This window comes from Rhineura floridana, chromosome 22 (assembly GCF_030035675.1).
Source record: "Rhineura floridana isolate rRhiFlo1 chromosome 22, rRhiFlo1.hap2, whole genome shotgun sequence".
Taxonomy (NCBI): Eukaryota; Metazoa; Chordata; class Lepidosauria; order Squamata; family Rhineuridae; genus Rhineura; species Rhineura floridana.
This window is the reverse complement of record NC_084501.1, coordinates 13,556,842-13,578,847: the sequence shown is the minus strand read 5'-3', so window position 1 is coordinate 13,578,847 and position 22,006 is coordinate 13,556,842. Positions and strand designations below refer to the sequence as shown.

The following is a 22,006-nucleotide window of genomic DNA, read 5'->3' as shown; positions in this document are numbered from 1 at the left end:
AAGAAGCATCAGGCCAGAGATGCAGAACCTGCGGCTCTCCAGATGCTGTTCGACTACAACATCCATCATCCCTGACCAGCGGCTCTGCTGGCCGCTGCAGCTGATGAGAGTTGCAGTCCAGCAAAATCTGGAGGGCCACAGGCAATGAGTCGAATTAGGTTTAGCTAATTTTGCAAGCGACCAGGCCTGCAAGTCTTTGCTTATCCTCATAATTCTAAATAAAAACCAAGGCAACAACACCCCCTTGGTATGCTTTTCCACCCCACTGAAAAGTCTGCCCCCCCCCGCATACCCTTTTCGAGGTACTCCTCCAGGCCCCGTCGCCTGGCATCCAACTGCTGCTCTGATAACGAGAAGGGCCACTTGCCCGGCAGGCGTGGGAAGGTGAAGCTGGCAAACTCCCGCTTCAGGTTCTGGTGCAAGATGGCAAACTCCCGGTACCGCTTGGAACACAGCTGACGACCCGCCATGTAAACGTTATAAACCTATGAGGGAGACGGGAATGAGAAAACAGTGTCAAGACAGCCTGCTGCCAGGCTTTGGGAGGCTTCCCATAAACGTTTTTTGCTTTGAATTCTAACACTTGGCAGTGCAATTGCCTTGAAGCTTTGGACCTCTCTCTCTTTCTCTTTGGGGGGGAGGAGCTGAAAAATAAATAAGGGACAATCCATCTTCTTTTTTTTTAACAACCAGGCAAGATAGGTTCGGATGATAGTGACAGTCAAAGGGATTACCCAATGAGCTTCGTAACCAAGCAAGGATCTGAATACCAAGGTCCTCAGATCCAGATAGCTGCAGGGTGGATGTTCTTTTCAGGGTCCCTTGTGGGAACGTGGCCAGGAGTCATGCACCTGTGGCGAAGGGCAGAGTCAAAGCAAGCAGCGGGTGGAACACTCCTTTCTTCTCTCTCCATCATCCATCCATCATCCATTATCTCTCTCCCATCCACCCACCCATCCAAACCAGGCTTCCTCGCAACCTGGTGACCTCCAAATGTTTTGGACTACAACTCCCAGCTGCCTCAGGCAGCACAACAGGCTGACGCAACACACACTCATTCTCACAGACACACAAGCAGCCACCTTCACTCACTTGTGATGTAGATGAACGCATATGAAAAGCTGACTTGTACCGAGACAGATTATTAGTCCATCTAGGCTTTGGAATTCCAGCTAGGCTGCCCCTAGGCTTTGGAATTCCCTTCCTAGGGAGGTAAGAATGACCCCCTCCTTGCAGTCCTTCCGCCAACAAGCAAAGACCTTATTCCAACCAGCCTTTGGAATTGAAGGCTAAGGATAGGGCATGAAGGGTGCTGCATTGCTAATGTCTATTATATTATTTTTAAACTAGTTTGAACTCTTTTAGCTATATGTGTGTATGGTTTTAATATTGGAAATAGTTTAATCTTATTTTAATGTAGACTTTGTATGTTTTTAATTATATGTATTTTTTATCTGGAAGCCGCCATGAGTTCCAGTTTTGGAAAAAGGGCGGGGGATAAATAAAGACAATAATAAGAATAATAATCTAGGCCAGTAACGTCTGTTCTGCCAGTTTGTCCTTCTGCTGCTAATCAAGATCCTTTTCGAATTCAGATTATCAGTGATGGAAACTTGGGACTTCCTGCAGGCAAAATGTGTGCTCTACCATTGAACTGTGGCCCATCTTATGTACACAACACTATAATTTTTGCCTTCAAATTTCCAAAGATCCCTGTTTACTTTAGCCAGGACTGAAATATTAATTTGTATTTCAAAATCCTTAAAAAAAAAAAAATTGACCCCAAAAAAGACAAATAATTGGGTGTTAGAACAAATTAAACCAGAACTGTCACTAGAAGTTAAAATTATGGAACTGAGGTTATCATACTTTGGACACATAATGAGAAGACAGGATTTACTAGAAAAGACAATAATGCTGGGAAAAACAGAAGGGGGTAGAAAAAGAGGAAGGCCAAATGAGATGCATTGATTCCATAAAGGAAGCCACAGACCTGAACTTACAAGATCTGAACAGGGTGGTTTACAACAGATGCTACTGGAGGTCACGGATTCATAGGGTCGCCATAAGTCGTAATCGACGAAGGTACATAACAACAACAACAACAAACATCCAAGTTGCCAGAAAGGCAATTCTCTTTGTCAAGATGTAATATATATATTCTGGGTTATACTCAACTAAGTTCAACTCAGAGTAGACCAGTTGAAATTAATAAGCCTCAGTAATGTCTATTAACTCCAATGGGTCTACTCTGAGTACGACTAGCACTGGATACACCCCATGTTTCCAAGGGAAATTGGCCCTTCATAGGAGCTGGTGCCCAAGAACTTGACAGCAAAAGGATTGATCCAAGTGGCAAAGGATCTGGTGTTCTGTGCCTTTTCTTCAGACAACAGCTAGGAAGTAACAGGAAAGACGGTCCTGTTTAGTGGGCACCCAAGAAGGTTCTCAAGGATCAATCCCCAGCATCTCTCCAGTTAAACCAGGCAAGAGGAACATGTGGCCCTTCAGATGTTGCTGGACTACATCTCCCATCACTCCCAACCACCGGCCACGCTGGCTGCTGGGAACTGGAGTCTGCCAACATCTGGATGGCCCCACAAGTTCCACACTCCTGGTGCGATGCTTTTGAGACCAACGGATATGCTACCCAAAGAGGCTTCTCAAAGCACCAGCGTAAGAGCTGCTGCCATTCTCCTTTGCTTTACGAAAAAAAAACTATTACTCTGATTCCCATTTCTGCCGCCTTTTCGCTCCTAACAGTGTTAAATGCCAAACGCAGGCCAAAAAAATAACAGCCCAGCCTGCAAGGTTCACGTTCAACTAAGTTAAAAAGAACTATTGTTCGGATCATGCACTGCTAACAGTCCAAGCACCACATTTTTGAACAGGGGAAACATTCGCCCTTATTTAAAAGCTGGCTCTTCATAGAGGCAAGCAGGTGACCCCACAACAGTCTGCTCCGTTGTCTTTTCAGCACCTACTGACCTTCCTCTTCCAACAAGCCTTTTAATAAAGATCTTATCCCAGTCTGCATCTGTACTGGAATTGTTTTTTAAGACATTTGTAAAGGTTTTTTAAAATGTTTTAAATATGTTTTGTATCCAAGATGTTTTCAGTGTTTTATAATTTGTTGTTTGCCACCCTGGGCTCCTTTTGGGAGGAAGGGCGGGATATAAATTTAAGAAATAAACAAACATACAATGAGTCAGACCCCCTCCAGAAGCTCACCAGCAAGGGCATGAAGGCAGTGATGACCGTCCCCACATACACACAACTGTCTGCCCTTCCATCTGGTATTGAGAGGTAGCTTGCCTCTGGACCTGGAGGGTCCATTTCCCCCTCTATGAACTCTGCAGGATATCTGTGAATACCAGAAGCTGGGGACAGGCAACACATTGCCTGCAGAGCTCAATTTCTCACAATGATCTTGTTGTTCCACTGGCAATTATTCTGAACCTTTCTCATCTTCTCTTGCATCCCACTGTCAAACAATCAAGGAAAAAGATAAAAAACCTGACAACAATAGACAGCTGGATGCACAAAATTCATGGCAAGCTAAGAGCATCCAATGCTCGCAAGTCCACCGGCACTACATTGCTCAAATGGGAGACTTATTCCCCTAACAACTAACATTAACAAGTAGTTATGTGTGTGTCAGCCTGCTGCTACAATGCACTTCAGTTTATGTTTTCTTGGGGAAGCAGGGGAGAGATGCACCGGAGAGCTCACAGGCGCAAGAGCTGTTGGCAAAAGCACGGATGCCAGTTAGACGTTCTGTGGATATCTGAGAGGACGGGGAGGCATTATATGCCACTCTAGCCTTTTGAATGGTGGCTTATGAGTATTTTAGATAAATCAATTTCTTGTTGTGACTTATCTTCCTCCAGCCAAGTCAAACAGCTCCAAGTTCTTGCCCTCAAATATCCTGGTGGTGTTGTTTTTTTGGAAGTGGGATTATGCAAAATAAATAAGCGGACACTAACTCTGTTTAATCTGTAGAGACATGATGGCCCGTGGGGGTGTCCAGATAACTACATCTATAGATCACTCCCAAGATCTGTTCTCTCTCTACCACATGATGGGGTCTTTCTGCTTTTCCCCCCCTAACAGCATCCACAGTTTTGTTAATACTTCAAGTCCTCACGAAACACACACGCATACACACACAAATTGAGCAAACAATTATTTCCAAACAGAGGCTCAGTTTCTCCTTCAAAAGGTGGTTCCTGTTTCTCAAGGGATAGGGGGAATCAGTCCAACATCCACCTTGTCTGTTCAGTGAGCAAACTTCCCTATTGTACTCAAAGCCTGAAAATGACCCACCTCGTTCCAATTACCGATGAGTAATTTATATCCACACACACTTTCAAATGGGAGCCAGCTAAAGGTCCTAAACCCACAAGACCAGAAGGTACCTGAAGGTTTCACTGCGTCCTTCCGATGTTCTCAAGCAGAAGGAGCTTTTGCACAGGTTGACAAGAGATGGACGCATACACGGCCCACCTCCTCTAGGGTTGGCAAGGGACCAGAAATAACTCAGTGCTTTCAATGACTACTGAAAGATCCCATCAGGAATTGACTGTCTTGTCTTAGTCAGAACATTTGGAAGAGACAGTGAGGAAAAGCTCTGGAACGGAGATGGATATCCGTTGGTCCTCCTGGTCAGAAGGACAGAGTGCCCTTTGCAAAAGAATCACCCTCTCAGACTCCTTTAGTCAATATATGGTGGTACAGGGGAGCCACTGCTTTTCTCAGTGGGATGCCAAATGGAAAAAAAGAGGAACAGCAGAAGTTTAATTCCCACTAAAGTGGCCATGAACGTAAGTTAAGCATTTTCACTGTTCAAGTTAGGATTGTTTTAGTTTATCTTGCCCAAAGGCCGTAACAAAAAAAGAGGAAGGCAGAGCTCGTTCACACACATTTCCCCATTTTCCTTCATCTAGTTGAGATAGTCTGTAGAGACCTGGCTCTAGGCACTCTCACTTTCAGAGGTTCGACTGGTGGAATGACTGCAAAATTGCTTCTCCATACTACAGAACAAAGTAGGGAAATCCTTTCTTCTCTCCAAGCATTCTGTGCATGCCCAGGATGCAGTAAGGAAAGAGATGCATCTGAATAAACCCTGAAGGTCAGCACTCTTAGTGATTTGTTGAGGATAGCCAAACCTTTCCCTGCAGGACTCTACAGCCAGGGAGTAAAAACAAAAAGGAAAATTTGCAAAAGCTTTTCAAAGCTATCCGTTGCCAGGCTCAGACGATACTTAAGAGGGACCCCAGCTGGGCTGGTACTCACCACAAACTTCTCACCATTCTGTTCCACATGCTTGTAGGTGGGGATGGAGATGGGCACTGCCTGCTTCTCAGTGTAGTCGTAGAACGACTGGCCAAGGGAGTCATCGCTCGGGTCGAGGTTGTCAGCCTCGTGGGGCGGCACCGACAGGACTGTCAGGATCAGCTCCTTCTCCCCCGCCCGGATCAGGTCCACCACCTGTTTGTGCGTCGCCCCTTCAACATTCACGCCGTTCCTGGCAAGGAGAAGGGAAGAAATGTTTGTTCCGGAGGAGGGAGGTATGTCAATATTATTGGGGTCGGTGGGTGGTTTCCAATGTTTGTCCTACTCAGAGGAGGCCCACTGAAATTAGTAGACATGACTAACTTAAGTCCATTGATTTCAATGGGTCTGCTGTGAGGAAGACTCAGACTGCATACACAACATACATCTACAGCACCTGACTTCCCTCAAAGAATACTGATAATTGTAGTTTATCCCTCACAGAGCTACAATTCCCAGCAGACTAAACAAACTACACTTCCCAAGCGTCTTTTGGGGAAGCCATGCACTTTAAACGTATGGTGTGTATGCAGCCTTGACACAACTCTAAACTGGAGGGGGGGAATCTGGTGGCAACTGGAGCACCAAAACAGCACTGGGATTTGAAAATAAATGGAAAATAAAGGGGGAGGTGGTGTTGAAATTCAGGGTTTCCCTGTTGCCTTGCTTCCAGGGTATCACACTCTCTGTAGATCCTAAGAAGCGTGCCTTGCTATGGCTCATCAGCGTCATTTAATGATTGTCTGGGCAAGGTGTGGATTTCAAGAGGATTTTCACAGCAACCTGCCCAACTTAGCTGCCTGGATTTTTTTGTTTTAAAAAAATAACAAGTTTCACTTGGAAATAAAAAGACATCCCGATTCATCCCAAAAAGCAGACCCACAGATGGAAGACTTCCTCTGCTCTTGTCCGAACTCCTTGTCTAAGCCACTGTCCTAAGGTACAGTGCCACTGCCCTGGTGCCCAGAAATCTATGCAGCGAAACAGCAGCAAAGGAGAACTGCAGGAAATATGTGGGAAAAGGTTTCTATGGGAGTGGGATGGGATGGAGTAGAAGAGCCCAACTTCTCTCTCTGTCTCACACACACACACACCACAAAGGGAACTGAAGGGGCTGAGGTGCTCCAGGAGACATCTTGGGCTGTAGCGGACAGCTCAATGAAAGAAGTGAAGAAAAAGAGGCGGATTCCATGCCAGGGAATATCAGGAAAAGTGGAAAAGCACATACTGTAACGACCCAAGAGAAATCTACAGTGTCTTTAGACTACCATGTGCAGGTCTTAAGAACGTAAGAGCAGACCTACTGGATCAGGCGGCCAGTGGCCCATTTAGCGCAGCATCCGGTTCTCACAGTGGCCAACCAGATGTCTATGGGAAGCCTGCAACTGGAACCTGAGCACAACACCAACTCTCCCCACTTGTGGTGCCCAGTAGGCTTGGAGGCAGAACATAGTCATCGTGGCTAGAAGCCTTTGATAGCCTGACCCTCCATGAATGCGTCTAACCCTCTTTTAAAGCCATCCCAGTTGGTGGCCACCAATGCTTCTTGTGGGAGCAAATTCTATAGTTTAACTTAACGCTGTGTGAAGAAATCCCTCCTTTTGTCTGCCCTGAACCTTCCAACGCTCAGTTTCTCTGAATGACCCCACTGGGTTCTAACAGGATGAGAGAGGTCTGTTAATCTCATCTCAAAGATGTGCAGCAAAGAGCAGCCAAAACAATCAAGGGGCAGGAGCAAGATGCAAAGGCTTATGAGCCCTTTTAACTTGGGGAGGGGGGAGAGAGACTTTATCAGAGTTCAATAAAATAATTAATGATGTGGAGAGCAGAGGTTTCTCTCTTCTCTCCCAAAATGCACTAGAACAGGGTTCCCAAGTTGTGGTCCATGAGCTTCACTCAGGTGGAAGCTCACGTCTGGGATAAAGAGCAGGAGCAGTGCATTAAACATCCACTTCCCTTTTCAATTGCATGTTCATTTCTTATATTTTTATTTTATTTATTATTATTGCATTTTATATTCCGTTCCATGAAATTCACATTGTCGCACTATAAAATACAATGTAAAAATGAAAAACAAAAATACAATTAAAAATCATACAACAATTGCTACAACAGGCAGAAAAATCATCAAGTGGTCCGTCAAGACTCCCAGCAATTTTTGAAATGGTCTGGGCATGGGTAGGTGGGTGGGAACTCAGGGAGCCATTGCACTAGAACTTGGGGATCACCCCCAATGAAACTGCCAGGCAGGAGATCGAGGGAAGACAAAACACTCCTTTACACACAGCAGAATAAGTTTGTGGAGTCTGTTGCCGTGACACGTGGACAGAGAGTGCCTCTGAACGGCAAACGCTGGGAATAAACAAGAGAGGGTGGCTATCTCCTCAGTGTCCAGCTACTAGGCTTTCTCGAAGCATCTGCGCTCAATGCGAGCAAAGCAAGACTGACAACCACCCAACTACCACTACGAAGACAAACTGGTCAAGATGCCATTCACTTGCCACCAAATCTATATAAAAAGGAGGGACAACTAGCAGCAGGCTAGTTGCCAACTGTAGAACGTCCCACTGTTCAATGCCGTTTACAAACTTGTTAACACAAGCCTGTCACATCCTGTTCAAAGCACCCGAGGAGCACAAAATCATACAAGAACTTGGGAAGGAAGAGTTTTGTAAACAGAGCCAAACAGAAGGAAGGGGGGGGGAAGGCAACTTTTTGGCTTTTTTGACACACGCGCACACACACACACACACTTCCCCCAATAGAGAGGCACTTCCTTCTCTAGGGACTTTTACTTGTACAGAACAATGCCTCGAATAAAAGTACAGAGAGTCCTGGATGAGGATTGAGTTATAAGAGATGGTAAGCAGCGAAAGGTTTGAAGGAAAGCTTCCACAGTTAGCCCTAGAAATTTAACTTTAAAAACCAACCAACCAACCAGCAGGCAGATGAGAAGCCCATATTCTACCGCAGCTACTTGACCGTGCATAAGATTCCTCATTAGAGGCACACAGTCCCTGCACATCTGTGTCTCTTGGTCTCTCTCCAGAGCGACCAAGAGAACAGATAGGTCTGCCATAGCCACACGTGCCCAGTGGATACTCATCTGCAGGGCGAGAAGAAAGCCCTTCCCACTCTCAGATTTTAAAAATTCCGGGGGAGACAGCTTCCCCAGGCCTTCACATGTCTAGAGGGCTCCCTACCACCACGGTCTTTTCAAACTGCTCAGTGAGGTTTGCGGGGGGGACAGGGACAGACCTGTCCATCCTCTCGGTCAGGAGAGTGCCAATATGGATGACAAAGGAGTATTGTGGGAGGAAGCCTCTCCTTCATGCACGTCGCATGCCATTTCCTCTCCACTTCGCCTTCCTCAGTCCAGCTGGGAAGCTGGAGGGGAAAGGGACAGAATATGTGGAGGGTGGATGCCGGCAGCACCACAGGGTGGACCCCTTCTCCAGCCCTGCGCCTTCGTCCTGTAACCAGAGCCCTCCACAAACCCCTGCTGACAATCTAAGTCAAGATCTCTGCTGTTCTCTGTACGGTATTTAAATGAATGGGAGCTGCTAGAATGTCTGGAGATGTCATTGTTCTCACACTGGCAGCCCAGGGGGCAGGCGCTACACTGTTCAGAACCAGGGCTGGGCCAGGCACTGGGCCAAATTTATATATAAATATAAAGGAAGTGCAAAGATGAATGTCTTTGCCGACACAACACTGCTAAATGAGAGCAGCTTTCAGAAAGGACCTGATCGGGATTTCAAAAAGGGAGCACTGAACAAGTGAAGCTGCCTTATACCACGTCAAGCCAACTGTCCACATAGCCTAGAACTGTCTATTCTGACAGTGCCCAGCCCTCCCCGCCCCTAACCTCAGGAAAAGGGATGGTGTTAGCTAAAATGCTGTGGATTCAGCTTGGGAACATCCGTGTGCAAAACTCATGCTCTGCCACTCACCTACGGCAAACATGTTTAACTCTCAAGATAGGGGTGGGAGACCTATTTCAGCCCAAGGGTGGGCAGGGCAAGAGGCAAAATTCGGCAGAGCAATGACTGCAAATGCTACCTTTGCACAGTAGAATTTCTACACATACATCCCACTCTATGCTCCATCGAGGCAAGCAAGGCATTGTCAGTGTTTAAGGACCCATTCAGGTCAGGTAAAAACACTCAGGGTTCACAGCAGGACTAGTGAGGGGTGTGGCCTGGGGAGTGGGGGTGGGGCCTGGAGGAGAGTCTAGAGCAGCCTATTCCAACCTTTGGGTCCCTAGATGTTGCTGGACTACAATTCCCATCATCCCTGACCATTGGCCATGCTGGCTGGGGCTGATGGGAGCTGTAGTCCAACAACATCTCAGGACCCAAAGGTTGGGAAAGGCTGGTCTAGAGAGTGCTGGAAGGCCGCATTTGGTCCTGAGGTTCCCCACACACTTTAAGAGAACATCACAAGGCCTGCACACTGGTAGGGCTTCCGTTTCATTTAATGTATAGCCCAAAATATCCATGCCTAGTCCTCAACAGGACAACCTTGCACCTGTGGATCCTCACCTTTAAACTACACCTGCCAGATACAGAAGGAAGGAGGAGGCTCTCTAACTCTGGTCTTGCCAACACAGGCCGAGAAAGATGATTGCAGCAACCAATCTCTTTTCAAAGGCTCGCATCTGCTGACATATTGGGCACACACCCTGACCACAGTTCCCTTACAATTCTGCGAGGATAAACACCGGCTTTTCTGCCCAATACGAAACTAAATTTAGCCATGTGTCTTCGGTCTACAGGGATTGCTGACCAAAGGCATCTAAAATATCTATGCAACAGTTCAAGGGTGGTGGGCTCCTCCCCCCTCGCCGCCGCCCTGCAGCATCCCAGCTAAATGGAGGGTATCTGCTGGAAATAAAAAAGCAAGCAGCAAGCCAGGCCCAGGCGTCATCCAGAGGGACGAAACTGCCTGTCTATGAACTAGAGCCCAGCTTCATGTTTTAGTTTGCCGAATGTACATGCTGCCTGTCTATCCATTAAGGGACCTCCAGGGCAGCTTATTTCAAAACAGTAAAATAGTTTAAAACCGTAACAAATCATAAAAGACATAATCTAGCCATGGCCACTCATGTGCCTTAGGCTTCAGTGAGAACACTCTAAGTGGTACTACACTTTAAGGGTGTTTGGAAAATGCACTGCCCCAGAATGCAGCTGCCAACAGGTTGTTGTTTTTTTAAGAGGGGGAGCAAGCTATTTGGAGAAGCAGGCCAGCCTAGCCTCCAGGTGCTGAGGCACAGAGCAGGGATTGGAGCGTAGCTCAGTGACAGAGCATCTGCTTGGCATGCAGAATGCCCCTGGCTCAATCTATCTGGCTGGCCACCAGAAGAAGAGGACACTGGACTAGATGGGCCTTTGGCCTGACCCAGCAGGGCTCTTCTTCATCTCCAGCATCTCCAGGTAGAGCTGGGAGACCCCTCTGCCTGAAACCCTGGAGCGCCTGCGCCAATCCTTGTCGACAGTTGTGAACTAGACAGACCAATGGTTTGACTTGGTATAAGGCAACTTCCTATGATCCCTGGACCCAGTCTGAGCCTCCCACTCTCTTTTACAGCTGTTAACCCTCATTCCTATGTTGACATGGACATTGAAAAGCAAACCCTTCACAGACATGGGGGATGAACATGAGCAAACATAGTTCCCCAACACACAGCTGGGAGCAAGGAACAAGGGCGCTCTTCGAAGAGTGAAGGAACTACATACCACAGCAAGCACAGCACCCATGAGAGGTGAAACCAGGTGACAAAAGGCCTCTTCCCCAAAGCGGCCCATCGAATGGCACTTGGGCCAGGCAGGCAAGCTGGCCCAGAGCCAAGTTTGCCCAGACCACATTCACTGTAGCTCGGCTGCCAAACTGAAACAAGCAGTGGTATGTGTGTGGTTAATTAGGAACATGGTGTGCTTCCACCTTCGCACCCTGGGGAGGAGGTTGCTAGTTCCAGCACCGATCTATCCCCATCGCGCTGCATCCATGCACAAACACACACAAAATTACGGCATCTCCACGGAGGGACCAAAAGGCTAGGGCCTGTTTGCAGTCAGGTCTCCATGGCAACCCAGCTGGGAATAACCGTCTGTGGAGCCAAGAGCTGCAGATCTGACGGCAAAGGCCGAAACTGGAAAGCCTCTCCCAGTGCAGGGAGGAAAGATTGGCTACGGCGGCTGCGGTTCACTGAATGAATGAATTGTTTGGGTTTGTTGTGCTTCAATCCTCTTCCTTTTTTCTCTCTTTTTTAAACAGGGAGTTGCCACGCTCTGAATCTTCGAGACGCTTCCTCGTTTGGGCCTCTGGGATCTGAAATCGATCATTTCCCACAAGGAAGCTCTTGTTGTTGCACCGGCGGCAGACTTGCCCTGTCCCTGGGGAAGATTTTTTTTTGGGGGGGGGAGGAAGAGCAACTCCAAATTGGTCCCAGGCCAGCCTGGGCTATACTTGCTGAGCAGATCTGTGGACTTTTGTTTTTTTAATGTACAAGCGATTCAGGAGTTTGCACATGCTGTCAAGGGATGTGGGGCTCATTCTAGCCCTCTCTAGGCACCCATCTGCTACATCAGTCCTTGCAGGTGGCAAGGAGTGTTAAGGCCTCTGGACTGGACAGGCCTGGTACAAATAATAGGAGCTTGCAAGTCCCCACTCACCCACTGGTTCCAACACAGCAGACCTTCCTCCTCTCGCTCATGCTCAAAACATTAGCTACCGACCGCCAAGGCCCTGGACATTGGACTGGGGAGCGCCGCTAGATGTGGCCTACCTTGTCTCCCTGCACTGGCCAGAGCTGGATGGACTTTGGGTAGCCACACATCCCTCAAAATCACCAGTTCATGACCCACGTCGAGACTGAGTCAGGAAACAGAAACGCTGAGTCTTGGCCTGGGAAACATAGAGTGCTCTCTCTCTCTCTCTCTCTCTCTCACACACACACACACACACACACACACTTACCTTTCCCTATCCTACCTCTTTGTTTATATTTTAAAATACTGCTTAATACAGCAAACACCTCTAAGTGGTGTACATAAACAATAAAAATATAAAGATCACCACTCAATGAATGTTCCTAAAACCTAGATAAGAACGAAAGCACAACTGAATTATCTCAAATAAAACTGAGCAGCGTACAAAACAAAAATGAAAAATTAAGACTGAGAGTCCAAGAAGGCGAGCTGATGTGTAAATTTTTAAGAGGCATTTAGAGGTTCTTACTGTCTCTTTGCCTCACAAATTACCTGAAGGAGGGCATTCCAGAGGGCAGGTGCTATCACAAAGAAGGCCTGCATCCATGTTGTCACCAAATGACAATCCGCTGGTCATGGAACAAACAGCAGGGTCTTCTCAAAAGATCTTAAAGGTCATATTGGACTGTACTGGGGGAGGTTGTCTGCTAGGTATTCTGTTCCCAAGTTGTACAGGACTTTAAATGTCAAGCACAAAGATTGAACTTGGGTCAGTGAGCTAACAGCCAGGGCAAATCTTCCAAAACCGGTGTAAATACTTTTGAGTATGCTGGTGTACTTCACAAGGTTGCTTAGAAGGCAAATGAATGGCAATGCACTCTACAGACCAGGTCTGAGGAACCTGTAGCCCTCCAGATGTTGCTGAACTACAACTCCCATCACCCCTGGCCACGCTTGCTGGGTCTGATGGGAGTTGTAGCTCAGCAACATCTTTTTGGCACCAGATCAAGACTTTCCTCTTCTCCCAGGCATTTTAGCATGTGTTTTAATTGGCTTTTAAATATGTGTTTTTAAATTTGTATATTTGTTTTTAGGTTTTAATTGTTGTAAACTGCCCAGAGAGCTTCGGCTATGGGGTGGTATACAAATGTAATAAATAAATAAATAAACATCTGAAGGGGCAAAGGTTCCCCACACCTGCTATACGCTGAAGTGCCTATTTCCCTTAAGGTATCTCATTTTTTCCATGCAGCCACCCAGTGCACTAAGATGTCAGCATCCCATCAGGGCCACGGGGAAACTGAGGGAGAGAAAGAGTGATGGGGGCCTCAGCAGTCACACATGTTCCTCAACTGACCACACAACAGGGCATCACACATGTTGCCTTAATTACTGCCTTAACTGCACTATTTTTAAACTGTTTTTTGAATCATTTTAAATGTATGTTTAAATGTTTTAATGTTGTATATAGTTTAATTCAATTTTAAATGCAGGTTTTTGAATGTTTTTATTATATGTATTCATTTTTATTTGTAAGCTGCCCTGAGTTCCAGCTTTGGGGGGGGGAAAGGGGGGGGGTTAAAATAATCATAATCATAATGTTTGTCTCAGTTCAACTTCCCCCTAACGCAGATCCAGAATTCTCGACACAAGGGAACTGCAATTTAACAAGCCTCATAAAGACGTCTGGTGCTGGCAAGGCACCTTATTTATTTATTATTTATTTATTTATTATTTATTATTTTTATTTATACCCCGCCCTTCCCTCCAGCAGGAGCCCAGGGCGGCAAACAGAAACACTAAAAACACTTTAAAACATCATAAAAAGACCTTAAAATATATTAAAACAAAACAACGTTAAAAACATTAAAAAAAAACACTTTAAAAACATTTTTTTAAAAAAGGGTTAAAAACATATTAAAAGACATATTAACAGCAATTCTAACACAGACGCAGACTGGGATAGGTCTCAACTTAAAAGGCTTGTTGGAAGAGGAAAGTCTTCAAAAGGCACCGAAGAGATAGCAGAGATGGCGCCTGCCTAATATTGAAGGGGAGGGAATTCCACCTTCAAGCACAGGCCAAGCCCCACCAGTTATTTCATTTGGGACAACAGCCTGAAAGCCATCCAAGTAATGTAGCAGAGCCCCACAAGGGATTATTCCCACCATTCGCACTCTTATGCTTTTGCGCGATTTGTTTTCTTTAAATTAGGGATTCAGGGTCCACAACATGGAATACAAGGTCTTTGTTCTTTTGAGGAGAACAACTTCAGTCGCTAGACCTCACTGAAATTGTAAGGGTGACACTAAAGGGAAGAGGTCGAGAAATTAAAGGGAAATGAAAAAACATGCACGTGAAACTGTTAGAAGAGTTTCAAAACAAGGTATATGTGTTTATATTGAAATGATATAACTTTAAACGAGTAACACTCCCGTACAACTCATGATGGATATAATACTGGAAGGTGGGGAAGAATGGACACAGCTCAGTGGCAAATTATCTGCTTTGCTTGGAGAAGGTCCCCAGTTACAAGAACCAGGAACATCTCCGGTTACAAGAACCAGGAAACAGATGATGGGGAAAGCCCCTCTCTGCCCAAGACCCTCTCTGCCAGTCAGAGGCGGCAATACTGGGCTAGATGGTCTGACTCAGCTGTATACAACAGCTTTTCATGTGTTTATATGTTCAGGTTTCTAGAGCTCAGGATTTGTAATCATGAGAGCTAAAAATGTGGATTTGTAATCTTGAGAGCTAAAAAACATGGGCATTAAAAAAAAAGCTGCTGCATTTACACGCTTCCAAGACTGAAATTGTCTTTTTTGTTGTTGTTTAAATGGCTGCCCCATGGTCGAGACCCTAAACCCAGGGATTAATAAATTTGATTCCAGGATATCCTAGAATAAGCACATGCATTTCACACTAACTCTGCTTCCATCTTAGCTTCTACACGGGTGGTATCTTAGCTCAGCCTATGGATCAAGGCAAAAAGTTAAACCTAACCGATCATTCCCGTTCTCATCCACGACCAAGCAATGCTTTCTGAGCAGCTCACAAACAAGGGCACAGAGGGGACAGCCGCCCTTTGGAGCCAGCCTGCTTTTTGCCCAGAGTTAAAGTGCTCTCAGCAATGCCTCCCAGAGACATTCTGCATCTACCAGTATGGGGAATGTGAAAAGCCACAGCTTCCTGCCAGGTTTTGAAAGCAAACCAAAAACTGAAATTGACAAAATGGCCACTGAAAAGGAAACCGGTCTTGGAGGTGCGTGTGAAGTATGAGGGGTCCTAACCTCTGATGGGACCTTCCAGGCAAAGTTCGGTATCTTCTTCATGTATGCCAGACACACCCCTGCTTTTCTCACATCCTTTTGCCTAGCCCAAGAGGACAGGCAAGCTGGGCAGAGAATTGTTGTTAATGCTCTTAGAATGCTCCAGAGCCTTGGAATACCTGGAGTGTATAGTTGGAACTACTGGCCTCCAAGTCCTGAATGAGAAACGACTCCAAATTCCTAGCTGTCAGGATCTAGTATTTAACCACCAGCCCCACAAAAGGCTTGAAAAGCTCTTGAAGCACATTTACTCAGCAGCAAGCTCTGGTGAATGCAGACAGGCTCACTCCCAAGTAAGCTGCAGTCTTAAGAAGGCTGGGATTGTTCCCCCATCCCAGCCCTGATTTCAAACATCTGTAGGATCAGCACATACGTGGTAAACTGAACAAGATCTGGTGCCCCCAATCATGTTAGTTTTGTTTGATTGCCATTTCTTTTTCTAATTTTTCCAGGCCTCCTGCTTGTTGGAAACAGTTTGGCAAGGCTTGGGCAGACAGTGTCTGATGACACATAAGCAGACAGGAGGAGGCAGACTTTTCCATGACCCTGTGTGGCATTCTACCCTTCCTGCCTTGAGCCAATCCACCCTCCTTTTCTGACTCTCCTCTGCAAACTGATTTACATGCAAGTGCACACAAATGCCTCCACAATCATTGGAGACGGAAAACAAGCAGAGCTGGGTGGTTTTTTTCCTTCTTCAAATTGGGATTTTCAGCACAATCCATCCCCAAGGCTCATGTGTAGTAGGTAAAAGTAAGCTCAAAACACAGGCCTTTGGGTTAAAATATATGTATCAGCTTGAATTTAGGCTAGAAATTTGGACACATCTCTGAGGACATGCATTTGAAAACTCATTTCCTCATCTTATAGTTAACCTCTTCTAGCACAGGAAGAGGATCCTCTACTCATATTATTAGTAGTAGTAGTAGTAGTTCTTACTGGCTCCTCACCAGAAATTCCCAGGGCAGGGCAGAGCATATAAAAGCACAGTACAATTAAAACAGAAATAAATATCAACAACTCCACCCACAACCCCAAAACAATACTTTCAGTCGACACATTTCATGGAGGACCCCAAAATCAATGTTTCATATTTCAAAGATCAGGGTAAAGAGGTACGTCTTTAGCAATCCACAGAAGCCATAAGAAAATGATGTGAGGAGGGAGTTCCACATTCTGGGGGCACCACTGAGGAGGACCTCTTATGGACCCCCCCAACTTCTGGAGGCCCTCTTCCGCTGATCTTAAACCCCAGGCTAGTCTATACAGAAGGAGGCACTCTTCCATATATTTACAGTTCCAGGCGTTTAGGGCTTTAAATACTAATGTGAGCACCTCAAATTGGACTCTGAAACATTAGCAAGCTGTCCAATTGGCATAATTCCTTCCGAGAAGCATAACTTGTCATTTCTCCGGCCCAATAAGCTCACAACTCAGCCACGCAAACAGCAGGGTTTAAAGTGCACAATTATTCATGGTTTCTAAAGTACTAAAGTTTCTAAAGTACTTCCCTATCTGAGTAAGGAGGACCATACATCAGTGGTTCATGCTCTGGTAACCTCACGTTTGGACTACTGCAACGCGCTCTACGTAGGGCTACCTCTGAAGACGGTTCGGAAGCTACAGCTAGTGCAAAATACGGCGGCCAGACTGCTAACAAGAACTAAGCGGTCTGAGCATATAACACCTGTTCTGGCTCGCCTGCACTGGCTTCCAATATGCTACCGGGCCAAATTCAAAGTGTTGGTATTAACCTATAAAGCCTTATATGGCGCGGGACCACGATACCTGCAGGAACGCCTCTCCCGTTATGAACCGGCTCGTACACTACGGTCTACTACGAAGGCCCTCCTCCGGGTCCCAACCCATAGGGAGGCCCGGAGGGTAGTAACAAGATCTAGGGCCTTCTCAGTGGTGGCCCCCGAATTGTGGAATAGTCTCCCTGAGGAGGTACGCCTGGCGCCGACACTATTATCTTTTCGGCGCCAGGTTAAAACCTTTCTCTTCTCTGAGGCATTTTAATCTAAGTTATTTATGTAAATGTTGTAATTGGTATTTTAGATGATGTACTTTTATATTTGTTATATTGATCTTGTAATTTTATTATTGTATATGTTTCTATGTTTGCCGCCCAGAGAGCTGTTTGCTAGTCGGGCGGGATATAAGCTGAATAAAATAAATAAATAAATAAATAAATAAATACTTTAAAATCCTAGGTTTTTTATATTATTGAGATTTTAATGTTTTAATGTATTTGTATGGTTTTATTCTGTACGCCGCCCAGAATGGCTGGACAACCAGCCAGATGGGCAACTAATAAATAAATAAATAAATAAATTTATGCCCATTTCACAGATGAGGATCTGAAGTCAGAGGGCAGCATTTTGCCCAACACTACCAAAGCCATTTCATGATTGATCTACTAGAGCTAGAAGAGGTTCAGAAAAGGGGTAGCCTAAATGATTAAGGGATGGAGCTGTTCCACATTTGACTGAGAAAAGACAAGTGTTTGGAGCTTTTTTTAAAAAAAAAAAGTGACTATAAGGGCAGACATGGTAGTCTAGGGGTGGGGAACTTCTAGCCTTCCAGATGTTGCTGAACTACAACTCCCATCAGCCCTACAGATGCAGCCAATGCCCAGGGATAATGGGAGCTATAGTTCAGCAACATCTGGAGGGACAAAGGTTCCCCATATCTGTGACAGATGAATAGAGGTTCATTTCATTATGAAAGAGATAGAAAAAAATGTTCCCCCCATCCCCACTCAGAATGCTAGCAGTCTGGATCACCCAAAGAAACTGAATGGCCATAAGTTCAGAAAAAGAAGTACTTCACACAACTTGTTAAGCTGCGGAATTCATCACCCCAAGATGTGGTGACTACCACAGATCTATACACCTTTTATTAAAAAAAGGATTAGAGAGCTATTCAAGGCCATTAGCCACAAGAGCCAAATGGAGCCTCCATGTTTAGAGGCCATCTACCTCTGAATACCAGTTGCATGGGAAGAACAACAGGGGAAGGCTACTATCCTTCATACCCTGTTTGGGAGCTTCCTAGAGAGGAGGAAGAGGGGGAGGGGGAGTCCGGCACTCTGCTCCCTGAGCAAATACAGAAGCATCCACAAGGCCCTATTTTGTCAGCGAGACCAGTACCGTGTCCTAACGCAGAAACCTGCAGGTTTTTAAGTGCAAAGGTACCACACAGAGAAAAATATTTTGGCCTTCTTTCCCCTGCTGATCGCTTCACAGAGCAATTTTCTCGCGCCCTCTCCCAAACTCAAGGACTGCAAAACACCCAAGCACAGACACACAGAGACACTGTCTTCACCGATCTGTTCTGTGCTTTCACAAAGTTTAACACACACACCCTCACCCTGCCCAGTTCATTAGGACTGTAGAGAAAATAGGTAACGAACAGATGGCAATCCCGGGCTCGCTTACAGTAGGGCCCCGCTTACCGGCGCTTTGCGTTCCACTAATGTGGCGGCTTTCATTCCCTGTTTTAAAGCCGATTTTGCGCTTTTGCAGCATTTTCGCAGCATTTTCACGCGACGCGCCCCGTTATACTCAATGGGGTTCCGCTTTAGGGCGATTTCCGCTTTATGGCGGGGTCCGGAACGGAACCTGCTGTATAAGCGGGGCCCGCCTGTACTTGCAAGTAATATTAACTTGCTTTCCAGCTGAACGCATTAGGTGGAAGCTGTGAAGTTTAATGGTAGTTAGAAACAGGAGAGATGCAGCCAATTGTTCTGCCGAAAACAAACGAAAAAAGCCCCATCAAAAAGGGTGAAGAAATGAAACCTTCAGAGGCACCTCTCCGCCCAGCCTTCATATGGACAAAATAGCTGGTTTTTCTAAGTTTTCAAGGTGGGATGTTGGGGCCCTAAAAATGCAGCTGCCCTACAAAGTCTACACGAGCCAGTGAGTAGTCTCTGCCAGCGGGCATTCAAATCTATGCAGCATTTTGGGGGGGGTGGAAGGCACCATCTTGAAGCTATGTTGCCCAAGGACTTTTTACGTTCACCCCTCAAGGAGCCTGGCACGCACCTAATAGGAACCCCATCCTCCGCTAGACTAGACTATGGAGCAACAATTCCCAGAATTCCCTGGGAAGAGGGACTGACTGCTAAACCACTCTGGGAACTGTAGGCCTGTAAGGGGACTAGGGGGTCTCCTAACAACTCTCAGCATCCTTAACAAATGACAGTTCCCAGGATTCTTTGGGGGAAGCCATGACTGTTTAAAGCAGTATGATACTGCTGTAAATGTATAGTGCAGATGAAGCCTTACTGGCAACTGTGAGAGATTCGGGATACAGATTTTTTCCATGACACTTCAGTCATGTCACAGACAGGGCAGGATTGCATAAGAATACCACATTATGTCAAGCGGCTGGATGAAGGGAGAGGGTGCGAAGCTGATTCCTCCATAGCACATGCAAAACTAGTTTCATGATCAGAAGCAACTCAAAAGAACAGAGACTCTCCACTTTGTATGCTCTCCTCCGCAGCAGCTACAGCAAAATCAAGCCAGCCTTTAAAGGATTTGTATCTTTGTGCTGCATGATAAAGAGGTTAGCTTTTGTTCCACTGCACAGGCAGGCGTGTGACCTCATGATTCACCGTATCCATCAAGGACAGGACAGGAAGCAAGGGAGCTTTAAAGCAGCAGGCTCAATAATTCTAGCTGTAACAGCGGTTCAAAGATTGAACCATCTCTGGAGAGAGGGCCACGGAGGCTTCTTATTTGGAAGCTTATGGATGTATGAAGCTCTCTTATCAGGCAGGCTGCTAGCCCAGCCTTTCCCAACCTGCTGCCCTCTGGCTGTTTTGGACTACAACTCCCAGCAGACCCCAGCCAGCTGCTGGTAAAGGCAGAGCCTGGACTGTGTGGCCTACTCTGACTGGTTGGGGCTCTCTAGGGTCCAATCTGAGGATCTTCCCAGGCCTACTTGGAGATGCCGGGGACTGAACTTTCCACATGCAAGGCGTGCGCTCTGCCACTGAGCTATGATTTGCAGCATGCATGAACACCGCTGTAGATCGGTGGATTTCGAGCTGTGTTCTGGCAAACCCAAGTTTACCCAAGTCCCTGGATGAGAAGGTCTACAAAAGGTGGGCAAGCTCCCCCAAATGACAGCTTGCCCACTGCTACCAGTCTTTACTTGTAATTCAGGGAAGCGCTGCATGCGTGCTAGGGTGGCAGTCTGTCCACACGGGGAACAGCAAGACCTAAAAGGCCCCACGACAAACGGCAAGTCTGCCGTAGACCACGTTACAAGAACCTGCTGCGAAGCACAAAGGTTCTTGGGCAGAACAGTAAGCATGAAAATGAGTCAACCAAGGATAGGGGGTCAAAAGGCCATTGCTTTAAATTAGGGGCGAGGCCCTCCAGGTGTTGCCATTGCTTTAAGCAAGGTCCTCCAGACGTCTTTGGACTCCCAAGTCCCATCAGTCCCGGCTAGCATGGCCAATGATCAGAAATGTTGACAGGAGGTGGGAGTCCGGCAACGTCTAGAGGACCACAGGGTTTCCCCTTCCCTGTGTTAGACCTTTGGAAGATGAGGCTCACATCAGCCTACCTATGACCAAACAGGAGAGAAAACCCATCTGGAACATGGGCCCACCCCTTGAAAAATATCACAGGGAAATGTGCCTGGCACCTTCACTATCACGTTTTTAGGCACCAGGCGTAAGACCTTTTAGTCGCTAAAGCCTTTGGCTGGCCTCTACACTGGTGATCAGCTAGTGGAGTGGAACTTGTCCTTTTCATTATGTTATTGGATGAGGATTTAAAGTGTTTTGTATTCTACAGAATTTTTAATTTTCTGTTTTTTTAATGGTTTTTTATCTGTGTGTATTTTATCTTCCCAAATCACTTTGACTTTTTTTTTTTTACAAAAATGTCCAACAAATATAATAAATATTAACATCATAGCAGTTTTCTGCCATCTTTCCACAGCACACACCTGGATACCATCCTCTCCATCGATTGTGACACACACCGGTTCCCTTCAAAAATAAAGCCTGCTCTCTAAAAGTGTGTGCATGCCGTACATTTATATCACATTCTCCCCCCACCCTCCACAAAGAACCCTGGGAACTGCAGTTTGTTACAGATGCTACGAATTGTAGCCTGAGGGGTAAACTACAGTTCCCAGGATTCTTGGGGGAGGGGAGGAATGTGCTTTAAGTGGATGGTGCATGTACGCAGTCCTAAGTCTCTTCCTTTCTTGTGCCTTTTCTCACCTCTGGCAGCCTCTAGCTCTTCCCGCCCGCCCTCCATTTAGGTAGGTCTTGTTTGCCCTGCTTTATAGAAGATCCTCAGACCTCATCCTCTCTTTCTTGATGGTCTGACTTGATTCTTTTCCTGCCCATAGTTTAATTATTGCACAGGGTTTACTTTAAAAGGAACAGTCTGACCCAGCTGGTGCAAAAGTACCTCCTTGCCCCTCCAAATCCCCTCCCCTTTTCTTTCGTTTCAGACAGCAACTGGGGAAGGGGAGGTAGTTCCATGGCAGAGCATCCATTCTGCATGCAGAAGGTCCCAGGTTCAATCCCCAATGGCATCTCCGGGAAGGGTTGGAAACAGCCCTCTGCCTGAAACCCTGGAGAGACTCTGCCAGTTGGAC

General features: G+C 46.3%; 1 protein-coding gene across 1 annotated transcript in view; it reads right to left on the bottom strand.

Moving 5' to 3' along the window:
* Positions 1–22,006, bottom strand: part of SNX27 (sorting nexin 27) — a 41,048-nt gene that overhangs the window by 10,455 nt on the left and 8,587 nt on the right. Inside the window, exons 2-3 of the mRNA XM_061606580.1 lie at positions 5,296–5,527; positions 293–485 (exon numbers count right to left, since the gene is read on the bottom strand). Coding sequence (XP_061462564.1) covers positions 293–485; positions 5,296–5,527 — 425 coding nt within the window. The remainder of the gene's footprint in view (positions 1–292; positions 486–5,295; positions 5,528–22,006) is intronic.